This window comes from Sminthopsis crassicaudata, chromosome 2 (genome assembly GCF_048593235.1).
Source record: "Sminthopsis crassicaudata isolate SCR6 chromosome 2, ASM4859323v1, whole genome shotgun sequence".
NCBI classification, from domain to species: Eukaryota; Metazoa; Chordata; class Mammalia; order Dasyuromorphia; family Dasyuridae; genus Sminthopsis; species Sminthopsis crassicaudata.
This window is the reverse complement of record NC_133618.1, coordinates 136,389,127-136,409,782: the sequence shown is the minus strand read 5'-3', so window position 1 is coordinate 136,409,782 and position 20,656 is coordinate 136,389,127. Positions and strand designations below refer to the sequence as shown.

The 20,656-nt window shown below is 38.5% G+C and overlaps 1 protein-coding gene across 3 annotated transcripts in view; it reads left to right on the top strand.

Annotated features, from left to right (window-relative positions):
- The window catches only part of ANK1 (ankyrin 1), a 322,933-nt gene that overhangs the window by 208,742 nt on the left and 93,535 nt on the right, over positions 1-20,656 (top strand). For all 3 annotated transcript variants that reach the window (XM_074287345.1, XM_074287342.1, XM_074287343.1), the window contains exons 3-7: positions 8,889-8,987; positions 13,789-13,887; positions 15,285-15,383; positions 17,237-17,422; positions 19,371-19,469. In XM_074287345.1, the coding sequence (XP_074143446.1) occupies positions 8,889-8,987; positions 13,789-13,887; positions 15,285-15,383; positions 17,237-17,422; positions 19,371-19,469 (582 nt within the window). The remainder of the gene's footprint in view (positions 1-8,888; positions 8,988-13,788; positions 13,888-15,284; positions 15,384-17,236; positions 17,423-19,370; positions 19,470-20,656) is intronic.

Here is a 20,656-nt window from a genome sequence, read left to right as displayed (position 1 = left end):
GAGTTCGTTGGGATTTTTAATGCTGTAAGAATATCCTTATATTCAAATGTTCCTGATATACCGTACTGCAAAAACCTTCTCAGTTTATTAGGGGGTTCCTGGCATCAGAGATAGCCAGCAAGATCAAGGCCCTCTCATCTGATTTTATAGTCTGGTCTGTGTTTGTAGCTGCCATTCTTGCCAAAATAGTGTGGGCAGTCAAGTCAAATTGATAAGCTAAGTGCTAAGCACTGGAGATACAAAAATAGACAAAGATCAAACAAACAAACAAACAAAACCCAAATCTAACCAAGCAAAACTTTGTCTTTCTGACTGTGAGCTGTGAAGGGGCTTAGGAACTAGGTATCTTTGATGACTATAGGCCAAAGCCCCTGGCGTTCTGTGCCATGGCTAATGACCCAGCTGTAGTCATTATGGTATTGCCCTGGACTCAGTCCAACACAATAATCAACAGTCTAACCATTATCACTGATACTCTCCAAGCCTTCAATTTCCTCATGGGAAAAAAAAAGGGGACAGTAGCTGTATTGTCCACTCACAGTGTAGAATGCCATCTCCAAAAGCAATCTTCCTGATCATCTAGTGCTGTCCCTTTTTTTCACAAAATGAAAAACTGAGGCAGAAAAAAGGCAAGTGGATTGCCTAGAGTCACATGTAATGTTACTGTGAACTAGAATCTAGGACTCCTTACACCCAGTTCAAAACTTAATAATATATGCAGAAGCATTGTTTATAGGATCATTAAAATGTATAATAATCTTATTATTGTTGCAATCTGTTGTTCTTCTCATAGCTTAGATTGTTATTTATTATTTAGATAGCTGTTATTAATATTGATCATCATCATTTCTATGGTATTTATCATGCCCTGACTGGTATTATTGTAGCTGTTGTGTATAATGTTTTCTTCTAAGATGATTTCATATAAATTGATTCATGTTTCTCTGAATTCCTTATATTTGTCAGTTTTTATGGTATGATAATATTCCATTCATATGCCCACAGTTTCATTAGTTATTTCCCAACTAATAAATACCATTTTATTCCAATTTTTTTTACTACCACAGAGTGATTGCTGTGAATATTTTATTCTGTATAGAATCTTTCTTTCGGTTGTTGACCTCTTTAAGGTACATGCTCAGGTATGAGATCATCTAATCAAAAAGTATAATTAGTTTAGCAATTTTTGTCCTATAGTTCCAAATTGTGTTCCAGAATGGTTAGCCCAATTCACAACTCTACCAACAGTGAATTTGTGTTTCTATTTTTCCATAGCTCCTCCCACATTGTCTATTGAAAGATATTTTAATAAGAGGTACTTTTGGGCCAGGCTCATGTATTGATATCTTTTTGATTGAAAGGCCAGAAGGCTGAGGAGAATGATTATGTGATTGTATATATTTCTAAAACAGTTAATGTTGGCTCTGGCTGTGGTTTGGTATTTCAAAGACTTTCCTATCTTCTGAAGAATTTAGGGTCATCATTTCTGTCCATTGAAAAGAGCTACTTTCCATTTAAGGGGACCAGAGTTAAATTTCCTCTATTATATCTATCACATTTGTACACTTGAAAATCAGCCAATATAATTGGGGGGCAATCAGAGGAACTAAACAGAGGAATAATTTACTGAGAACAAATGTCTGAAATGGCATATTTTGCCAATGTTATTTCTCACAGTTGGTACAGGAAAATGCTACGAATTAAATCATTCAGATTGAATGAGGTTTATTGTTTTTCCCGCCTTGCAAATGTTAAAGGAAAACAGCCTGACTGAGCTCTTATCCCCGCCTTCCATCAGACAGATTGCTTCTCAGAAATGATGTCTTACCTGAAAAAAAGTGCAAAGGCAGGTGACAGATCCCAGGTGTGCCTGGCAGGAATATTTTTTCTCATTCAACAAGCCTTTATTAATTCCATGAAATAGAAATGGAGCTGATGATAATAGCTAGCATTAGCATCCTATTTGCAAAATGTTTTATTTACATTTGATCCTCACAACAACCCATGAATGTAGGCACTATTATTATCCCCATTTTATAGATGAGGAAACTGAGACAAAGGATAAATGAATATTTTTTCTATAGTTATTTCCAGAAGATTTTTTTGACTATTTTTAGTGCTATGTGGTATCAGGTCATATGGGGCCAAGTGGACTCAGGAGATTCTCTTTAGGAAGTCTGTTGGAAAATGAATCAGGTAAGCTAATATCCTCTCTAAAGAAAGACATACAATTATTTGAAACTGACCACCAGGAGTAGCTAATCCTTAATTCTTGGGCTTCTAATTTAACCATAATATTCACTCAGCTTTCCTTCTCACCAATTCCCTGCACCCTATTGGCTATTTTGAGGAAGAAATAGGTGATTTATTTTTCTCTACCCAATTCCCCTGGCAAGTTGTCTGCATGTCAGCAGCAAGAGGAGTTACTCAGCAGGTTTGGTCAGAGTTTTAGACTCTTATTTGCTGAAAGGAAGAAGACGAATTCTAAACCCCATACATACTACTTCAATTGCTCTGATCATATCTGTCAAGGTGAAATTGAAGTCAGTGTCTGTTCACTGGCATATTTCATAGTCATGTCCACAGATGTTGTAGAGAGATTTGCCCTTCTAATTCCTCCTTGTTTTACCAGTAAAGTATCTACCTAAAAAGAGGGGAAATGAAGGAATAAATATAATATTTATAATTAGAAAATTCTTAGAGATGAACTGTTTTCCTTAGGCTAACTTTATTGTGTATGCATTAAGGTTTATTTTTGTTGTGTAGAAATTTTTACTAATCTAGTAGAGGAGAAAAATCTTCCAACTCATTATTTCAACTACTTTGTGATGGCACTGTAATTGTGTATAAATCTCTATAGTCTACTTAACAGACTGATCAACAAGAAAGATATTTATTACTGTGGGAGCAGCTAGGTGGTACAGTGGATAGAACACCAACCCTGAAATCAGGAAGACCTGAGTTCAAATGTGGCCTCAGACACTTAACACTTCATAGCTGTGTGACTCTGGGCAAGTCACTTAACCCCAATTGGAAAGAAGGAAAGAAAGAAAGAAAGAAAGAAAGAAAGAAAGAAAGAAAGAAAGAAAGAAAGAAAGAAAGAAAGAAAGAAAGAAAGAAAGAAAGAAAGAAAGAAAGAAAGAAAGAAAGAAAGAAAGAAAGAAAGAAAGAAAGAAAGAAAGAAAGAAAGAAAGAAAGAAAGAAAGAAAGAAAGAAAGAAAGAAAGAAAGAAAGAAAGAAAGAAAGAAAGAAAGAAAGAAAGAAAGAAAGAAAGAGAAAGAAAGAAAGAAAGAGAAAGAAAGAAAGAAATAAAGAAAGAAAGAAAGAAAGAAAGAAAGAAAGAAAGAAAGAAAGAGACAGACATAGAGAGAGAGACACAGAGAGACAGAGAGAGAGACAGAGAGAGAGAGAGAGACAGAGAGAGAGAGAGAGAGAGAGAGAGAGAGAGAGACAGACAGACAGAGAGAGAGAGAGAGAGAGAGAGAGAGAGAGAGAGAGAGAGAGAGAGAGAGAGAGAGAGACCGACCTGCTGGGTACAAACTACTATGCAGTATGGATACAACAATGAAATAAAATATAGATCCTGCTCTCAAAAAGTCCATAATATAAATTATAATGGAATAGAAGCCAAAAAGAGAAGGATGAAAAGCAAACCATATATAAGTTTATGTATGATAATTGAGTTATGGTTTGATAATTATGTATTATTGGTGATAAGCTACAATTTCCAAACTATAACTAAGGTGAGATGATCATGGTTTTTCTCTGGAGTGCCAAGATGTAAAGAGCTCTGATAGCATGTATTCTCTTTCAGCAACTGGAAACTATTGAATTTAGCACCTACTTAGCAAAAATTCTTAGGCAAGATAGGAGTAATTTCCTCCCTGACACTTATACACACATCAAATCAGCTGCTCCCTGGCCAGAAATACTTTGCTCCCTCTTCAGCCATAGATTTTTATCCTGAGGTCTCTTTTCCTAAGGGGATTTGAACCTTGAAGTTTAAGGTCTCTATACCCTCCACATTAGATTTGTCTTTAAAAAAGTAATTCAAGAGAACCTTTTGTGTTTCTTGTCTCTGAGGGCCAGATTTGCTAGTTATGGCTCTAGATGAGGAATGGGAATGAAGGAGGGATCACCTCTAGCTGGGGACAGAAGAAGGCATCATAGGATGTTGTGTGACTCTGGGCAAGTCACTGAATCTGTTTGCCTATTTCTTCAATTATAAAATGGGCATAATAACAGCACCTACATTTTTGTGAGGATCAAATGAAATAGTCACTTACAAAGTAATATTTGAAAGTACTTAGTACTAGGATGCCTGTATGCTTCACATGTAGTAAGCACTATGTAGGTGCTTATTCCCTTCCCTTCCCCTTCACAGGGCAGGTATCACCTGAACTGGACCTTGAAAGAAGGAGATGTATAAAGAAGTAGAGATGGGACAATAGAGATTTGTCTGGTCCAGGCATGAAGGACAATGTACACAAAGGTACTGAAATGAGAGAGACTGGGACAAGATTGGAAAAGAGCTAGTGGTCTTCAGCTGGAATCATAGGGAGTATTGTTAAATAAATCTGGAAAATTGTACAACCTCCCAAGACTCCCCAAGAAAGCCACTAACTTCCCCCAAGGGTTGCTTAGTTGTTTGGTCCAGTATCAAGACAAAAATGAAACCATCTTTCTAGGAGCTGAAGATCCACTGAGGGATGTTTAGAAAGCTAGAATATTATATGTCCATAGATAAGGAAAAACAAAATGGAACCAAAATGTGGAAGGCCTTGAATGCCAAGCCAAGCTATGTCTTTTCACGGGCAGTCTGGGGGACCTCCACTAAAGCAGATGATGCCTTCTAGCTCCAGCTTCTCAAAATGTATGCCAGGGAAGAAGAAACTTTGGCAGGTTTTACCAAACTGGAAAGTCTTCAAGTACAATTCAGCAATGACTGTGAATGGCTATAATTAGAGGTCAAGCCTGACTAAGTTTGAGGAGATTCAGCACTAGAAGATGGCTACGAGATGATGAGTTTTCTGGTTTTGTTTTTGAGGAGGTGGGAGGAGAGGATGATGATTCATGAAGAACCATTTACAGAGTCACAGAGGGTTCAAGATCCATCTCAGAAGAATAAACACCCACAGGCTTAAAAATCACAGTTTCCTTGGGCAATTGTGAAAAGAGTTGTAAAGGAAGAGAGTGAGACTAATGACTGGGAAATCTATTAGGAGGCTATTACCATCCAAGTGAGACTATTACTGAGACAAAAGCCACTGAACATCTGCATTGCAACGTGGGATCTTAATTGGAAAGGGTGGCTATCCTTTCTTCTAATGCAGGTCTTTTTGTTTTGTAATTAACAGCAGATGAAACTGGGAGAGGGGGATCCTGAAAGTTTGGTTTAGGGACCGGATTTAAATGGATACCACTGCTTACTTTGCAATTAGAATTAATAAACGTTGGTGCATTGATTTCTCTAGGGAACTAAGAAAACAAAGGAGTGAACTAAACCTATGATGAATTACAAATGTCTGTTCACATAAATGCGCTCAAGATGCCTTTCTTTGTTCATGCAATGTAATGGTGAGGCAGTGGGGTTTAGTGGAAATAGCAATTTCATGCAGGCAGGAGATTTCAGGTTAAGTTCTAACTTTCATGTTTACTTGCTATGTGGGAATAGGCAAATTGTTTCATGCCTCTGTTGCCTCATCTGTAAAATAGAAACAATTATGCTCATGACTCTCTATCTCATAGGATATTGTGGGGAAAAGTCCTTGGTAAATCTTAAAGTTTAATAGAGATGTGAATTGTTAGGGTTGTAATTAGCAATATTGGTACCCAAGGCAGCCATAAGAAATAAGCCTAGAGCAAGCAATGTGAATGATAGTTTGCCTCAACTATATTATTCCTGATGTAAAAGTAATATAAAAAAGACCTAAACATATATAATATATATATTTATTTCATATTTATATTATATTGAAATGTAATATATAATATACATAAACATATATTACATATATCATATGTAATAATGCAATGTCATGTTACATATAATATTGCAACATAATGTAAATATTAAATAAATATAATATAAAAAGAGACCTGGACAAAGTCACTTGAGCAAAAAAACCAAGTATTCATTACCATAATGGCTTCTATGCTGCTCGAAGAGTGCATTATGGTAACTTTCCAATCCTAAAATTTGGTGTTCTGATACAAAGACTGTCTCCCAACCCTAGTTTTAACTATGAATTGTGTTATTATCCCTGGGTCTCTCTGGGCATATATTGTTAATTATACCAGAAGGGAATTTTTTAAGTGTAGGAATTTTTGAGAGTATTTGAAAGTCAGCTATGATGAACGTGGGGTATCTTGACAAGCAGGTTTCATTTGATAAAAGAACAGCATTCTATGAGCCGAGAAGCCTAGGTTCTGGTCCCTGCTGTACTCTTGTGGGCTTCAGTGTCCTACCTGTGAACTGAAAGGACAGGATTAAACCATCTCTGCATCTCTTCCCTAATGTGCTGTAGCCAGAAAGTGAATCCAAGTTTCCTAATAAAGGTCTGAACATCAGTTTCTCCTGCCAAAGCAGTCACAGTCACAGGCAAGTATCTGGGAGTGTTCTTCAATCATGCTGTGGAGCCCAGTGTATAGTGAATGCCCAGTTCAGTGGTCCTGGAGGAAAATCGCACGGCCTATTCACTGAGATTGCAGAGGCTGCTTGATGAAGCTGCTGAAGCACTTAGGGCCCAACTGACTGCAGAAGGATTCCTGCTGGAACTTCAACTGCAGAGAACCACAGGATGCTCAGGCCAGAAGAGACCTTAGGGATTGTTCTAAATTAAACCTTTTAATTTCTAAATGAGGAGGCTGAGACCCAGAGAGGACAAGTTGCTTACCCAAGTGATTGAAGGAAAGAATTAAGATTCAAACCAATTCTTCCAGTTTTGAGGCTAAGGCTCTTTCCATGTCACCACACCAGCAGAGAGGCCAGACTCACTGAGTTTAAGGGGCAAGTATGTTAACTGGCTCAAAAATCAGATTCTTAAGAGGAAGGAGGTCACACTAACACTTATTATACTGATGGAGCAATTAATTAGTCTTATGGATGGAGCACTAGGCCTGGAGTCAGTAAGAACTGAGTTCAAATTCAGCCTCGGAAACTTTACTAGCTTGACAAGCCATTTAATCTCTGTCTTCCTCAGTTTCTTTATCTGTAAAATAGTAATAATAATAGCACCCCTCTCCCATGGTTGTTATGAGGAACAAATGAAATAATATTGTAATGTGCTTAGCATAGTACCTGGTACATGATTGGTATTATATGAATATTAGCTGTTATTATACTAATATGACCAGTAGAAAAATGTTGAAACAATTTAAGCTTTAATTTTTTATTGAAGTTTTTTATTTTCAAAATATATGCAAGGATAATTTTTTCATCATTGACCCCTAAAAAACCTTGTGTTCCAATTTCTCCCCTTTTCCCCCACCCCTTCCCCTAGATGGCATGTAATGTAATATATGTTAAACATGGTAAAAAAAAATCTATTAAATCCAATATAGACATGCATATTTATACAATTATCTTGCTGCACAAGAAATCTTTAATTTTTTTTTTTAAATTCTCTTGTGCTCTTGGACTTTGTTAATAGGAATATAGTATTCAAAGGTTGCTGCTCCCATGCACATCATATCTGAAGCATTGTGAGCTAGACTGTCTGCAGCTTAGGGCGACTAGGATAGAGAAGAAACTGGAAAACATGTTTATCTCATTTCAACAAATATATATATATTAAACATCTACCATATGCAAGGCTGAGAGGCAGGATGGTAAAATGGTTAGAGAGACTGCCTTGAAGTCAGGAAAACCTGGTTCCTAATTTCATTTATGACACATATCACCTATGAGATGCTGGACAAGTTGCTTATTCTCTTGGTGTTGTGGGTAACTAATATTCTAATTTCCTAAGAAGGTGTCAAGTAGTTTCTTCTTCTGATGAAATATACCAATGAAATCACATGTCCAGTGCCATCCCTTTGTAAGATACTGGGCTAAGTCTTCAAGGTATAACCACATTTTTCAGGGGACTTAAGGGTAAGAAAATGGAACCAGAGAGGAGAATTTCAGAACTTAGTAGTGGAGCAAGGTTTTAGTGATGAAGAGGTCTAAGTGCTCGGGTTACAAAGAAAGGCAAAAGATGGTTCTTACCCTCAAGGAACAGACATCCTAATTGGGGAAGACAACATACAAAAAGCTCTGTGTAAATAAGCTCTATGCTGGACAAATTGGAGATAATCAAAGAGGAAGATGCAAAACCAGAATAGAGATTTTTGGTACCTGGAGCAAATTAGTGGGAAACAGACCCTTGCTTCAAATTTTAAAGACAAATCAATTGGAAACTGTAGGAGAGACATGTACAGAACACTTGTAACCCACCTTTATTTTGATGAATTCTTGTTATGTGTAAAAGTCAGTTTCTGTGCTACAGTCCTATGAAAGATTGTAAGCACTATTAACATCCTTTAAACTTTGGAGTCCTGAGGCAAAGCATTTGTTGTACTGCCCTAGTTGTGGCTATAGTGAAATACAAGATTATAGGTCACTCTTGATTGTTTGCCTCATAGCAGTGGAATTCATAGCCCTATATTTCTTTACAACCTTCTATATTCCTAAATTTACTGCTAAAGGGGAGTAGAAAATATGGATGCTAAAAGCCTTTGTAGAATGACCCCAGTCTATAACCATTTCTCATTTAACTCCACAGTCACTAAAATTCTTTCCTTCTAGCCCTCCAAAACTTTCATCATCCCTGAGAGCAAGCCTTCTTTGCAATTCCTACAGAGAGCAGCAGGAAGCACTTGATCTGACAATGTTCTATCCTTTTCAGAATGGGTTGAATGGTTTGCATCTGGCTTCTAAAGAAGGCCACGTGAAGATGGTGGTTGAGCTTCTGCACAAGGAAATCGTTTTAGAAACCACAACAAAGGTGAGTCCCAGAAGGACTGGGGATGCCATAGAAAAATCAGGGCTTCAATCTGTCTAACTAATATATTGTATCAAATGACAATCCACATAATTCATTTGTTTATCAGAGAATTCTAATGAATCTGTTTCAATGGGATCATCATTAGCCTGTGGATCTACCATATTATATAGTTTCTCTGAATTACTCAGGTGAATAGAAATGGGGGAACCCACAACAATCACACCCATATCATCACAAACTCAACAGAATTTCTGGAGAGATTATCCACATATCCAGATTTTTAAATGGAAACCTTTTTCTTATATTCCCATGATTTTAGGTTATGTTGTTTTGTTTTTCTGGACCCTTGACTGGATTACTTTTGTGAACAAGAGTAGAGAGTGCAAACCTTTACTTGTTACCAGAAGCCGAGTCCCTTCTTTTTTTTTTTCTCTTTCTCTACAAAGACCTTCATTGTTGAAGATACTGCTTCCCCCCACTTCTAGACACCCTGAGCATCATTCTCTGATCAATCAATCTGGAATTTATTAAGCTTTTCCTTTATGCCAAGTATTACTTTAAGTCACGGGAACACAGAGATGAAATTGCAACATGCCCTTGAGGAGTTTACATTCTATCAGGGACCAATTGTGGGAGAAATTTAGAATGTGTTAATGGGTTTTGATGTCCAAGAGAAAATATTACACTAATGGAGGGGTCTCCCCATTTCAGTAGATCCTCATCACTAACTTACATTAACAGTTGGGGAATGCAATTAACAGAAGTATGACTATAAAGTAATGAAACTAATTTATGTGTCTGTCTGTCTTGTGGGTTGATTTTCATTACTCCTTAGTCATGCCTCATTCTTCCTATTTCATTTTGATAAACACACAGGTAACTTTCTGAAAAACAAACTAACTTGAGTTTCCATAATACTATCTCTTGAGTTCCTTTTCCTCCCCTCACCTGTCCCTGTTCCTTTCTTTCAATTTTTCCTGTTTTTTTCTCCTCGAGTTTTTCCCCATCTGCATCTTATTTTTCAGTTTTGCTCTTTATTAAATGGCTTCGCAGGCAGCAGTACCAAGTGGTAAACATTTTGCCGCCTTTAGTGCAGAGAGCCCAGAACAGTACTAGAGAGAAGAGGGTATAATTTATGGTTATGAAGGGAGCCACCAAAATATTGTGACAGTGGAATCATCTCTTTGAGGTAAAATTCTGTAATTTTCATGTCATTCGCAGAAAGTGAAAAAGAACTTTGCCATGCAGATCTGCAAGATTTGGGGATGGTTTTGTAAACCTGTGATATACTTTCCCCTCCCCCAATCCTGTAGCCAATTTAAATTGTTTCCTCTGTGTCCCTTCTGTGGGATTAAAAAAAAATCTTATCATTTTTCCCTCTTCTGATGTTATCACCTGCCTTGGGCACAGGAGCCAAGCCATCTGACAAGGCTCTGAGACACCAGAAACCAATACTCTCATTTTGGCTGGTCCCCAAGAACTGCAAAGACAGTCTGCTTCAACATTTTTGACTGTCTCTGAATTTCCCTTTCGATGGTTGTTTTTGCAAGGAAACACTTGGCGTATCCTTCTTTATTTATAGAAATTTCCTAAGCCATTGTGAGTTTCAGAATTTCATGCAGAAGAGGGGAGGGGCGGAGATGGGGAGAAGTGGAATCTGGGAAACCATTGTCCGAGGCATGCAGCAAACCACTGGCATGATGTAAATGAATAACAAAACAAACAAACAAAAATTAAATCCACCCTACATGCCCATAAGCCATGGTTAGTAATTTTTTTTAAATGTGAAGCATCTGCATTCTCCCTTCCATCCCATATCCCCTAGGAGCAGAGAGCCACGGCTTCCTGGTGGCTCTGAGGCTATCCATGAAGACAGACAGCAGATCGGGGCTGTGTTTCTCCATCACCTTTATTAATCTCCATGGGAGGCTCCCCTCCTCCATTTCCATCCACTCAGCACCAACTGCTGACCCTCCTCCTCCCTTCCACAAGATCTCTTGACTCCCTGCAAGTGGAGAAACTGGGTACTTTTGTGCATCAAAATACAGCTAAATAATTTTTCCTGGCTCCTTCAAGGGCAGCTGTTACCTCAGGCTGAAAGATCAAGCAGAGAAAGAAGAGCTGCTAGCACGCCCCTTCCCCCGCGACTCTCCCCCTGACCTAGGGGTAGGGTGAGCTTGTCCTTGAGCACATGCAGAAAGTCTTGGGGGTAAGTCAATTTCCCAGTGTCTTCCGGTTGCTTTTGTTCCTCCCCCAAGGGTGTCTCGGCACCACTGAGTCCCGGTGTGGACCAGGACTCTCACTTAGTACGACCACTCTTGCCCATGAAGTCCTAGGTTAGTGAGCCAAGGATGCCCTTCTCCCTTCCAAAAATATCCACCTCTGAATAAAAGGAGAGTGGATTTGCCTTGAGGTTCTGCTAGTCAGACCAAGGCTCTCCTTTACTATCCCCGATGGAGAAAAGAGTGTCCACTCCACCTTGTCTCTAAGCCTTAATTCCTAGAGATGCTGTGTTAGCCAACAGACCTGTTCCACTTGATACAGCAAGTGAGTCTCCCACAAGGGCCAAAAGCTCTTAAAGAAAAAATAAAAGTATAAGAGCTTGGACTTCTATGAAAAAAATCATTAATTATTCTCTGTGTAAAGTCCCTCTTTGGATGGGTGGGAGGATCTTTTGCTAATGGAGTGGGAGCCCTGTGAAAAAAGTCAGAGAAAGAAAAGGTCAGCTCTGCTGAAAGGAAGAATCATTCCTGAGCTCACCACCCAGGTGATAATACAGTAATACCACTGTTTCTGTTCACAGAGAAGTTTGCATGGGATGGGATTCAAGGGGTGCAGTACAGTATCCTTTCATTCTCAAGGCTGAAGTGATCTCAGCACCCAGCCTTGAACCTATCAGCCCTTGTAGACATTTATTGAGCACCTGCTGTATATAAACAGCTAAGTTATATCCCTCCAGACCCTCTTTGCTCTTCTAGCTAAAAGGAGACAAAGAAAGACAATTGGGGGCTTGAATGAAGTACTTGGAGAGGAGCATAGTTTTAATATGCAGGGACCTTTCAATGAAATTCATCTCCATTTACCTTCTAGATTTTTTAGATTTTTTATAGATTTTTTAAAAAGATGATCCTTATACATATATATGCAGGGCCCATTGTACTTCTCTGTCCCTTGTAACAAAGTTTCTTTTGCTACCATATAGAAAGCAACAGTATTTTTTACAGTCCCTTGATTGTCTGGTCCTAAATTTCCCCTGATCGATTAAGTGTTTAGGCTGCTGTTGGCTAAAATCCATACACTATATATGAGCTGTAAAGAATGAAGTCAGATCACCCCTCTGCTGCTTAAATTACTTAGTAATTGAATGAGCTCACGTATGGTTCCTGCCCCTGATTTAAAAGAATGGACAAATCCAACATCCTCAGCCCCAGTCAGTATCCTAAGGGGTTCACATGGGTGGAGATGATCCACCTTCTCTGGAGAACAGGTAGCATTTATTTATGTTATGCTTTAAAGGTTTATGAAGTGCTTTACATGCATTTTAATTCATTTGTTCCTCACTAGCCTGCAAGATTGCTGTCATTATTGTCCCCATCTTATAGAGAAGAAATAGAGGGAGACAGAGGTTACATTATTGGCCAAGATGGTAACATCCAGCTATTAAGTGTTTAAGGTCACATTTGAACTCAGGCCTTCCTAAACCCAGTCCCAGACCTTTATCCACTACACCTTCTAGAATATGCTGATGTGCCCCATGGGATTCACATGAGGGGCAGAAGAGTACACAGACAGGCAGGCAGCCTAGGTGCCATCACTGTTCAGCAAGCAATGCCTACTAATCCCTCTCCTGCCTTTTGATTTAGTTTTAAATATACTCAGGACCATTTCAGGGCAAGAAAAAAAAAGAGAGAAGAAAATTACTCTCTTTCTTGGACATGACTTTCTGATTTCTCTATTATCTCTCCTTAAAGAAAATTTCTCTCTAGATTCTCATTGCCTTTCTCTTTTGCTTCCACTATTCATTCTCTGGCATCTTCTCCTCCCTCATTTGGCTAATTCTTCCCTATTTCATTTGTTCTCATTATAATCAGTTCACATTTTTTCCTCCCTTTGTTTTTTTTTTTTTTTGTCTTTCTCATTTCCTTTAACAGTTTCCTTTCTTATTTCTTAGGTTTTCCCTCTGCTCCAATTTTCTCCATATAATCTGAAGCCCACAAACCTCATGTCTTTGTTCTTTCCCTTTCTCTTCTCTCCCTGAGTTTGCCCCTCTCCCACCTTTCCCATTCTCTTTGGCCTTCACTTAGGCATGAACTTTTATTTTTGTATTTGTTATGGGTATTTTCCTAAGCCTTAGTGCTGAGACCACAGGAACTGGTGGCCTACTCTTTCTGGTTGTTCAGGCTCAGCTGAGGGTCCTACGCCCATGCCATCAGCAGAACCACAGACAGACAAGAGAGCAAGAGGGACCTGAGGAAAACATCCTGGTGGGCTTACCCAAGCAGTGGGCATCTGGAGAAATGCTGACTATTTGGCAAGCCAGGAGCAGGAGCAGGAGCATCTCTGTCCAAGAGGAATGTTGGACACATACACATATATACACAGACACACATACATAACCTCTACTCCATTCTCCCATGAAGAAAGTCAATTGAACCCTTTTCCTAAACTCATAGAATTTTAGAGGCGGAAGGTGTCCTAGAGATCATCTACCTGGCTTCTTTGTCCAAATATATTTGAGGAGTCGTTTGTGATGTCTGTATAGTAAATGACCTTTGCCCTTCTCATCCATGATGTGTTTCAGAAGGGGAACACAGCCTTGCACATTGCTGCCCTAGCAGGTCAAGATGAAGTGGTCCGGGAACTCGTCAACTATGGAGCTAATGTCAACGCACAGTCTCAGGTAATATACTTACTTTCAACAAACCAAGTCATGTTTTGACTGCCTGGAAGGTAATAGTTTTCTTCTTTGATTATTTTTGTGCCATCTTCACTCAATTATGTACTGATGAGGTCTTGTTGAAATAAACATACATTTATATCTTTAAAAATTCTGCCTCCAGTAGTGATTATAACACATAGTTTTAATCTGGGAATAGTTTTCCAAGCAACTATTCATTCTTGTTCTTCCTTCATTTCTATTGTCATTATGTTCTGTGCATTTTAAATTGCACATTTCTGAGTATACCAGAGCTAGATCACCACCATGGGCTCCATCACATTGGGGTGATAGGATACTGAGGAGTAGAGTAAGAGCAGAGAAATGTTAGAGTTGTAACTAGTGCAAAGCAGCGAGGGTGTTCTCCCAGTTGTCAACATCAATTATGGGGAAACATTCCCCACAATAATCCAGAGAATGTCATCCCCATTATTTATAGTGCTGGGTTATTCCATCTCCTATAAGGCTGGAAGAAAGGGCAAAAAAGATAAGGGGTTATAGGCTTGTGGAAGTCAGGGGAGAAGGATGATAGGAGCTGCCTGCTCTCCAAGTATGAACACATATAAAGTCAAATCATCTCTCCTGGAAACTGGTGGCCCATATATATCATTGTTACACTTCTTCACTTAAATTTGTCCCAGATTTTAAGATTTCTACTTAAGGATCTGCTGGGCCAACATTTACTGAGTTCCATCCTGAACATAACTTTCTGGTGGTTGAAGTAAGTGAAGAAACCAAAACCAGATTCAAAGAACATATTCATTATGACCATATGAAAGATCAGCATCTATACACATCATGAGTTGGATTAGCTAAGCAATGGAAGGAGACATAAAGGGAAGCAGTAATTGTTGATATAGATATCTGCATGTTGATGGTCTTTTTTTCTTTTGAGTTTAATTTCTTGCAAACTTAATAAGTTTTTAAATTTTTATTATTTTTTTAAAATTAGTTGAAATGATGAGGATTTCAATAACCAGAAACAACCCCTTCTTATAACACAGAATATAGGATTTTTCCTAATTCTGTCCCTTTGTCAACTATTATATGATTGGAGCAATCACCTTCCTACTGTAGACAGTAGTCTGCATTTCTGTGGGTGAGAGAATCATAAATCATCTTTTTTGTGCTCCTGAAGACTTGAAAGATGGACATACTGTTTTCTACAGAAATTGCTCTAGCTTTAAAGAGGGTGTCACTAAAGTCTCATGACTACTGTGTATTTTTGCAATTGTAGACCAAAATGTAATAGTCCTTTTTGGTACCTGATGAAATTTAATTCAAGGCAAGCTTCTGCTTCAAAGAGAGGCTTAACAGTAGATCCTACAATGTCTATAATGAATTGTTTTCTTGGCTTACAGAAAGGCTTTACGCCTCTCTACATGGCAGCACAGGAAAATCATTTGGAAGTTGTTAAGTTTCTGCTGGAAAATGGAGCAAATCAGAATGTTGCTACAGAAGTGAGTATCTGGGTCAAATGCCATCACCCCTGTTAGTCACAAGTCTAGTGTACAAATATACTTGTCAACATATATATAGTGATGGGGCAGCTAGGTGGCTCAGTAGATAGAGCACCAGCCTTGAATTCAGGAGGACCCGAGTTCAAATCTGGTCTCAGACACTTAACTTCCTAGCTGTGTGACCCTGGGCAAGTCACTTAATCCCAGCCTCAGGAAAAAAAACAACATATATATATATATATATATATATATATATATATATATATATATATATATATATAGTGATGCCCACCTACATTTCAGTAACATCACCATTATATCAAGTGAAGTTCATTTCTATTGACCATCTGCTATTTGGAGATCACTGGATTCCTATGGTGATGGTAGAAGAGGTGCTCAGGGGGTAGAGTATGTATGATCCATGATCTTCTGGAATTTGAAGATAAAGATAGGAAAAATATCAAGAGAGAGTCACTAGAACCCACTGTAGCACAGATTGCTAAACAATGGAATGTGAGAGATGGACAGAGACAGAGAAAGACAGAAACAGAGAGAAAAGAGAGACAAAGATAGAGAGAAGAAAGAGAGAGCAACAGAGACAGAGATGAGAAAGAGAAATATAGAGAAGGGATATGGAAAAGAGAGAAGGAAAGAAAAGAGAGGGAGATGAAAAACAGAGATGGAGGGAGAAGGAAGGGGAGGAGGAGGTAGGCAAAGAGGAAAAAAGAGAGAACAAAGAGAGACAAATGTGGAGAAAGGAAGAGGGAAACAAAGATAGGAAAGTGAGAAAAGATGGAAAAAAGAGATGGAGATGGAAAAGAGATGCAGGGAATAAGGGAGTAAGAGAGAAAGAGAGAGAAGAGAGAAAGAGAGAGAAGAGAAAGAGGGAGAAGAGAGACAGAGACAGAAAATAGGAGATGAGAGAAGGAGAAAGAAACAGATACAGAGATAGAGGAGGAGGGAAGAAAAAGAGGGGGAGGGAGGAAGGAAAACAGAGGAGAGAGAGAGAAAGAGAGAGAATGAAAAGAGAGAGCTTTTTAAATGTTCTTATTAGAAATATTAGAGAATCAAGTGCTTATGGATGATAGCAATGGTAAATATGAGAGGTGGAAAGGACCTTAAGAGCATCTGGTAGACCCCTTTTTTTCAGAATAATTGTATCATCTTGGGCAAGTCTATGATTCTCTCAGGGTCCATTTCATCATCTGCAAAATAAGATTTCAACCAAATAGTCTCTATGGCACCTTCTAGCACTATGTTTTTCAGTTCAGCAATGCTAAGACTTTGTGTAACTGTTTCCCATCTTTATTCAGAGAGTCCCAATTATGGACATAACCAACTAAAACTTAAAAGAATTCTGCAGAAAGTCACCAGTGTAGTGTTACCAAGTAAGCAGAAATGCTATCTTGACAGCCAGTCTGCATATATGTCCTTTTTTGAGCCTATGTGCCCATGTGTGTAAATTTCCCACAATACAGTCAACTTTGAGTCACTCTGTATTTCAAGGACAGAGTGCTAGCCTGATGACAGATTATGTTGTGTAGTAAAGAGAACATTTAGGAGATTTCTAATGCTAACTACCTAAGTGATCTCAGCTTAACTAAAATGTCTCTGAGTCTTCTTCCTCATCTTTACAAAGACTAGTTGCTCTAGATTTTCTCTAGGATTCCTACCTCTAAAAACCAATTATTGTATCTATCATTATTATTTTTATTATCAATGAAAAATTTTCAGAGCTGTTAGGCTAACTTGCTCATTTTACAGATGAGGAAACTGAGTCTCTGAAAAGTCATATAAATTGCTGTAGTAAGTCACCTTCCTCTACTCATCTCCTTTTTCTCTCTTTTGTCCAGGATGGCTTCACACCATTGGCTGTGGCCCTGCAGCAGGGTCATGAGAACGTGGTGGCTCACTTGATCAATTATGGGACAAAGGGAAAGGTGCGTCTGCCAGCCCTTCACATCGCGGCCCGGAATGATGACACAAGGACAGCAGCTGTCCTACTCCAAAATGACCCAAATGCAGATGTGCTATCCAAGGTAAGGAAGTGACATTGCAGACACATGCAGATGTTTGAACTATTAAATCTATGGGACAGAAGCATTGAGCAGAGACCCCTTCCTACAAGTAAATTTAGGATAAGTTGGAGGTGAATTAACCTAGACCAAATATTAAAATGAAAATTGTGCAAGTTCAGCAACAAAATAGACAGGCCCCAAAACGAAACATCACAGCTGGCATTATGATAGAAATATCACTGGCAAAAAGTGTATATTTCTTGTCACCCTATGACATTCATAAATGTATCTAGCCAGATAATTTGAGCCCTATGACTACTATAGTGCTGAATTTCTTTCACCCAGATTTCCTTCTGGCAGAGACTACAAAAAGGAATAATGAGGAGTAATGAGCAATGGACCAAGAGCACCCCTGTACTATGAGAATGTCTTTATCTCACACTAGGCAATTTAGGAAGTACTTTTTTAGGTTTAATATGTACAATGCCTTTATATATATTTTCATGTTTGTCATGTTATGCAAGAAAAATCAGATCAAAAGGGAAAAAAAACAAGAAAGAAAAGAAACAAACAAAAAAAGGGTAAAAATATTATTATCCACATTCAGTCTCTATAATTCTCTCTTGGAGGCAGGTGGCATTTTCCATTCTAAGTCTATTAGAATTGCTTTGAATCACTGCATTGTTGAAAAGAGCCAAGTCTATCACAGTTGATCATCACATAATCTTGTTACTGTGTGCAATGTTCTCTTGGTTCTACTCACTTTACTCAGCATCAGTTCATGTAAGAGTTTAGAAAAGACTTTAGAAAGGCTTTAGAAAGCACTTTCTTCACAAGAGACATGCAAGGTAGGTGGTTCAGTTTTCGTGCCAGTTTTGCAGATAAGGTTACCTGAGACTCAGATAACTCCTTCAGGTTAAAACAGTAAAGAAGCATAAGGCTGGAACCTCAAACCAGGTTTTCTGATTCCCAAATCCTTCCTTTATACCCCACAGCCCCTTTGGATATTATCATCCTCGTAGGTGAAGATGGCATCACTAATTCTATTCATTCTTTCATTCGATATTTATCAGTCCCCTAGCAGGCACAAGGCCCTGTGCTCTGAGTTATCATCATTAGGGCATGTTCACTGAGTTGTTTTTGCAGGACCAAGGCTGGATTTGCCATTCATACTCTCTCCCTCTTGCTCCCTCTTGTGACCATATGTATGCATTTGCATTATGGTAAGGCAAAGTTAGACAAATCCCTAGGTCAACAAACAGAAGGGAAAGAATCAACTCCCCTGTTTTGGCTTTGTTAGGAAGTAAAGAAGCGAGTATTTAAATGCTTCGTTTGTTTGTTTATTATTTATTAAGTGTGCCAAGTGATGTTAAACTCTTTATAAATATTATTTCATTTGGTCCTCAAAACAATCCTGAGAGAAAGGGGCTGTTTTTGCTATTTTACAGTTGGGGAAACTAAGGTAATACTTAAGTGACTTGCCCAGGGTCATTCTACTAGTAAGTGTCTGAGTTCACATTTGAAGTCAGGCCTTTCTGACTCCAGGTCCAATGCTCTATCCACTTCATCACCTACCTGCCTTTCAGTATAAGAAGCACAGTTCACTAATCATCTGGATTAATTGGCTATCAAGTCCATGAATTAGGTTGAAAAAAATCCCATTTAGATCTTGGATCCTGATACACACTGAACGCAGGATGATTCTATAAGCAACGCTTATATCCTGGGAGGATTTCAACATGCCATTTTTACTATCTTCCTGTAACTCGCCAGGCAGGGAGACATCTACCAGGGGACATTTGGTCCCTTCAGATTGGGGGGGGGTGTCCTGGAAATATTTTTATCTGGACCCAATCTGTAGGTACTCTGGTAACTCCTCTGATCACAACCAACATTCCCAGGTACAGAGACAATGTAATTGCCATTTTAGGGACGTTACTGATAAATTTTTCTTCTCTTTGTTCAACAGACAGGATTCACCCCGCTCCACATAGCAGCCCACTATGAGAACCTCAATGTGGCCCAATTATTACTAAACCGGGGTGCCAGCGTGAATTTTACACCACAGGTAACAATTCTTGTAATGGGGGTCTGGGTGCTCTCCTTTATCTCTCTGTTAGGTACTGAGGTATTTGTTGGAGAATATTTCAGTTTCCCCATTCAACAAATACATGTTTAGTAAGGATCTGTTTTATGTGAGGCACTGTACTAGGTTCTGGACATACAAAGACAAATAAAACAGATCTTGCCTTCATGGAGATTATATTCTACTGGGAGAGGAAGATGCAGCATGTACATAGATATATTATTTTGTCTAAGAAGCAATTAATGGTCAAGTACATCTCTGGTCCCTGCTAAAGTCTTTTCATCCTTTCTGACAAAATCTCTAGGCTTTTGTCTTTTGGTGATATTGTCTTTGTTTAGTCATGATCAATTACATTCACCCTTTGACTTAATGGGACTGAGTTTTTTCTTATCATTAGGTTTTTCATTCCAATTCAGCAAACTGAAATATACACTATAGTGTGTATACAGTGAGCATATCACAAAGCTAGACCCTGGGGGAAATGCAATGTTTGGATGAAATGTAATTCCTGCCTTGATGAAGCTTATCATTTAGGGTTATAACACAGAGAGACAACAGAACAATATATCAGTATGCTAGAGAAGAATGAAGAAAGTATTATGTGAGATCTAAAACAGAAAGATAGGATTAAGAAAGGCTTAATAGAGGTATAGATATTAAAATTTGGCTTAAAATGATGGGTTGGAATCCAACAGTTCTAGATATCAGTGATGCAATTTAAGCTATGTTTTAAGCCAAAGCTTGGAGGTGGGAAAGAATAGGGCATATATAAGATATGGAGAATAGTATAATTTGGGAGAAGCATAGAGGATGGTGATGGGAAGTAGGTGGTAGTTGTTGTTATTGTTGTTCATCTTTCATTTTTGAGGAGGACCAATGGCGTCAAGAGAAAAACGTAAGTAAAACTGACAAGGGAGGGTGGCCACAGATTGTGGAGAGCCTCGGATGCAATTCAAAGAATGAACTTTGCTGGATAGGCCATAGGGAGTCACTGAAGGTTTGACAAAAAAAAAAAATTCTGGCTGTCACCAGATCTATGTAATAAAGATTTGCTGAAAAATCTTTATCTATCTGATAGAGATAGAGATACAGAGACAGAAAGAGATACACAGAGAGAAACACAGAAAGACAGAGAAACAGAGAAAGGGGCATAGAGAGAAACACACAGA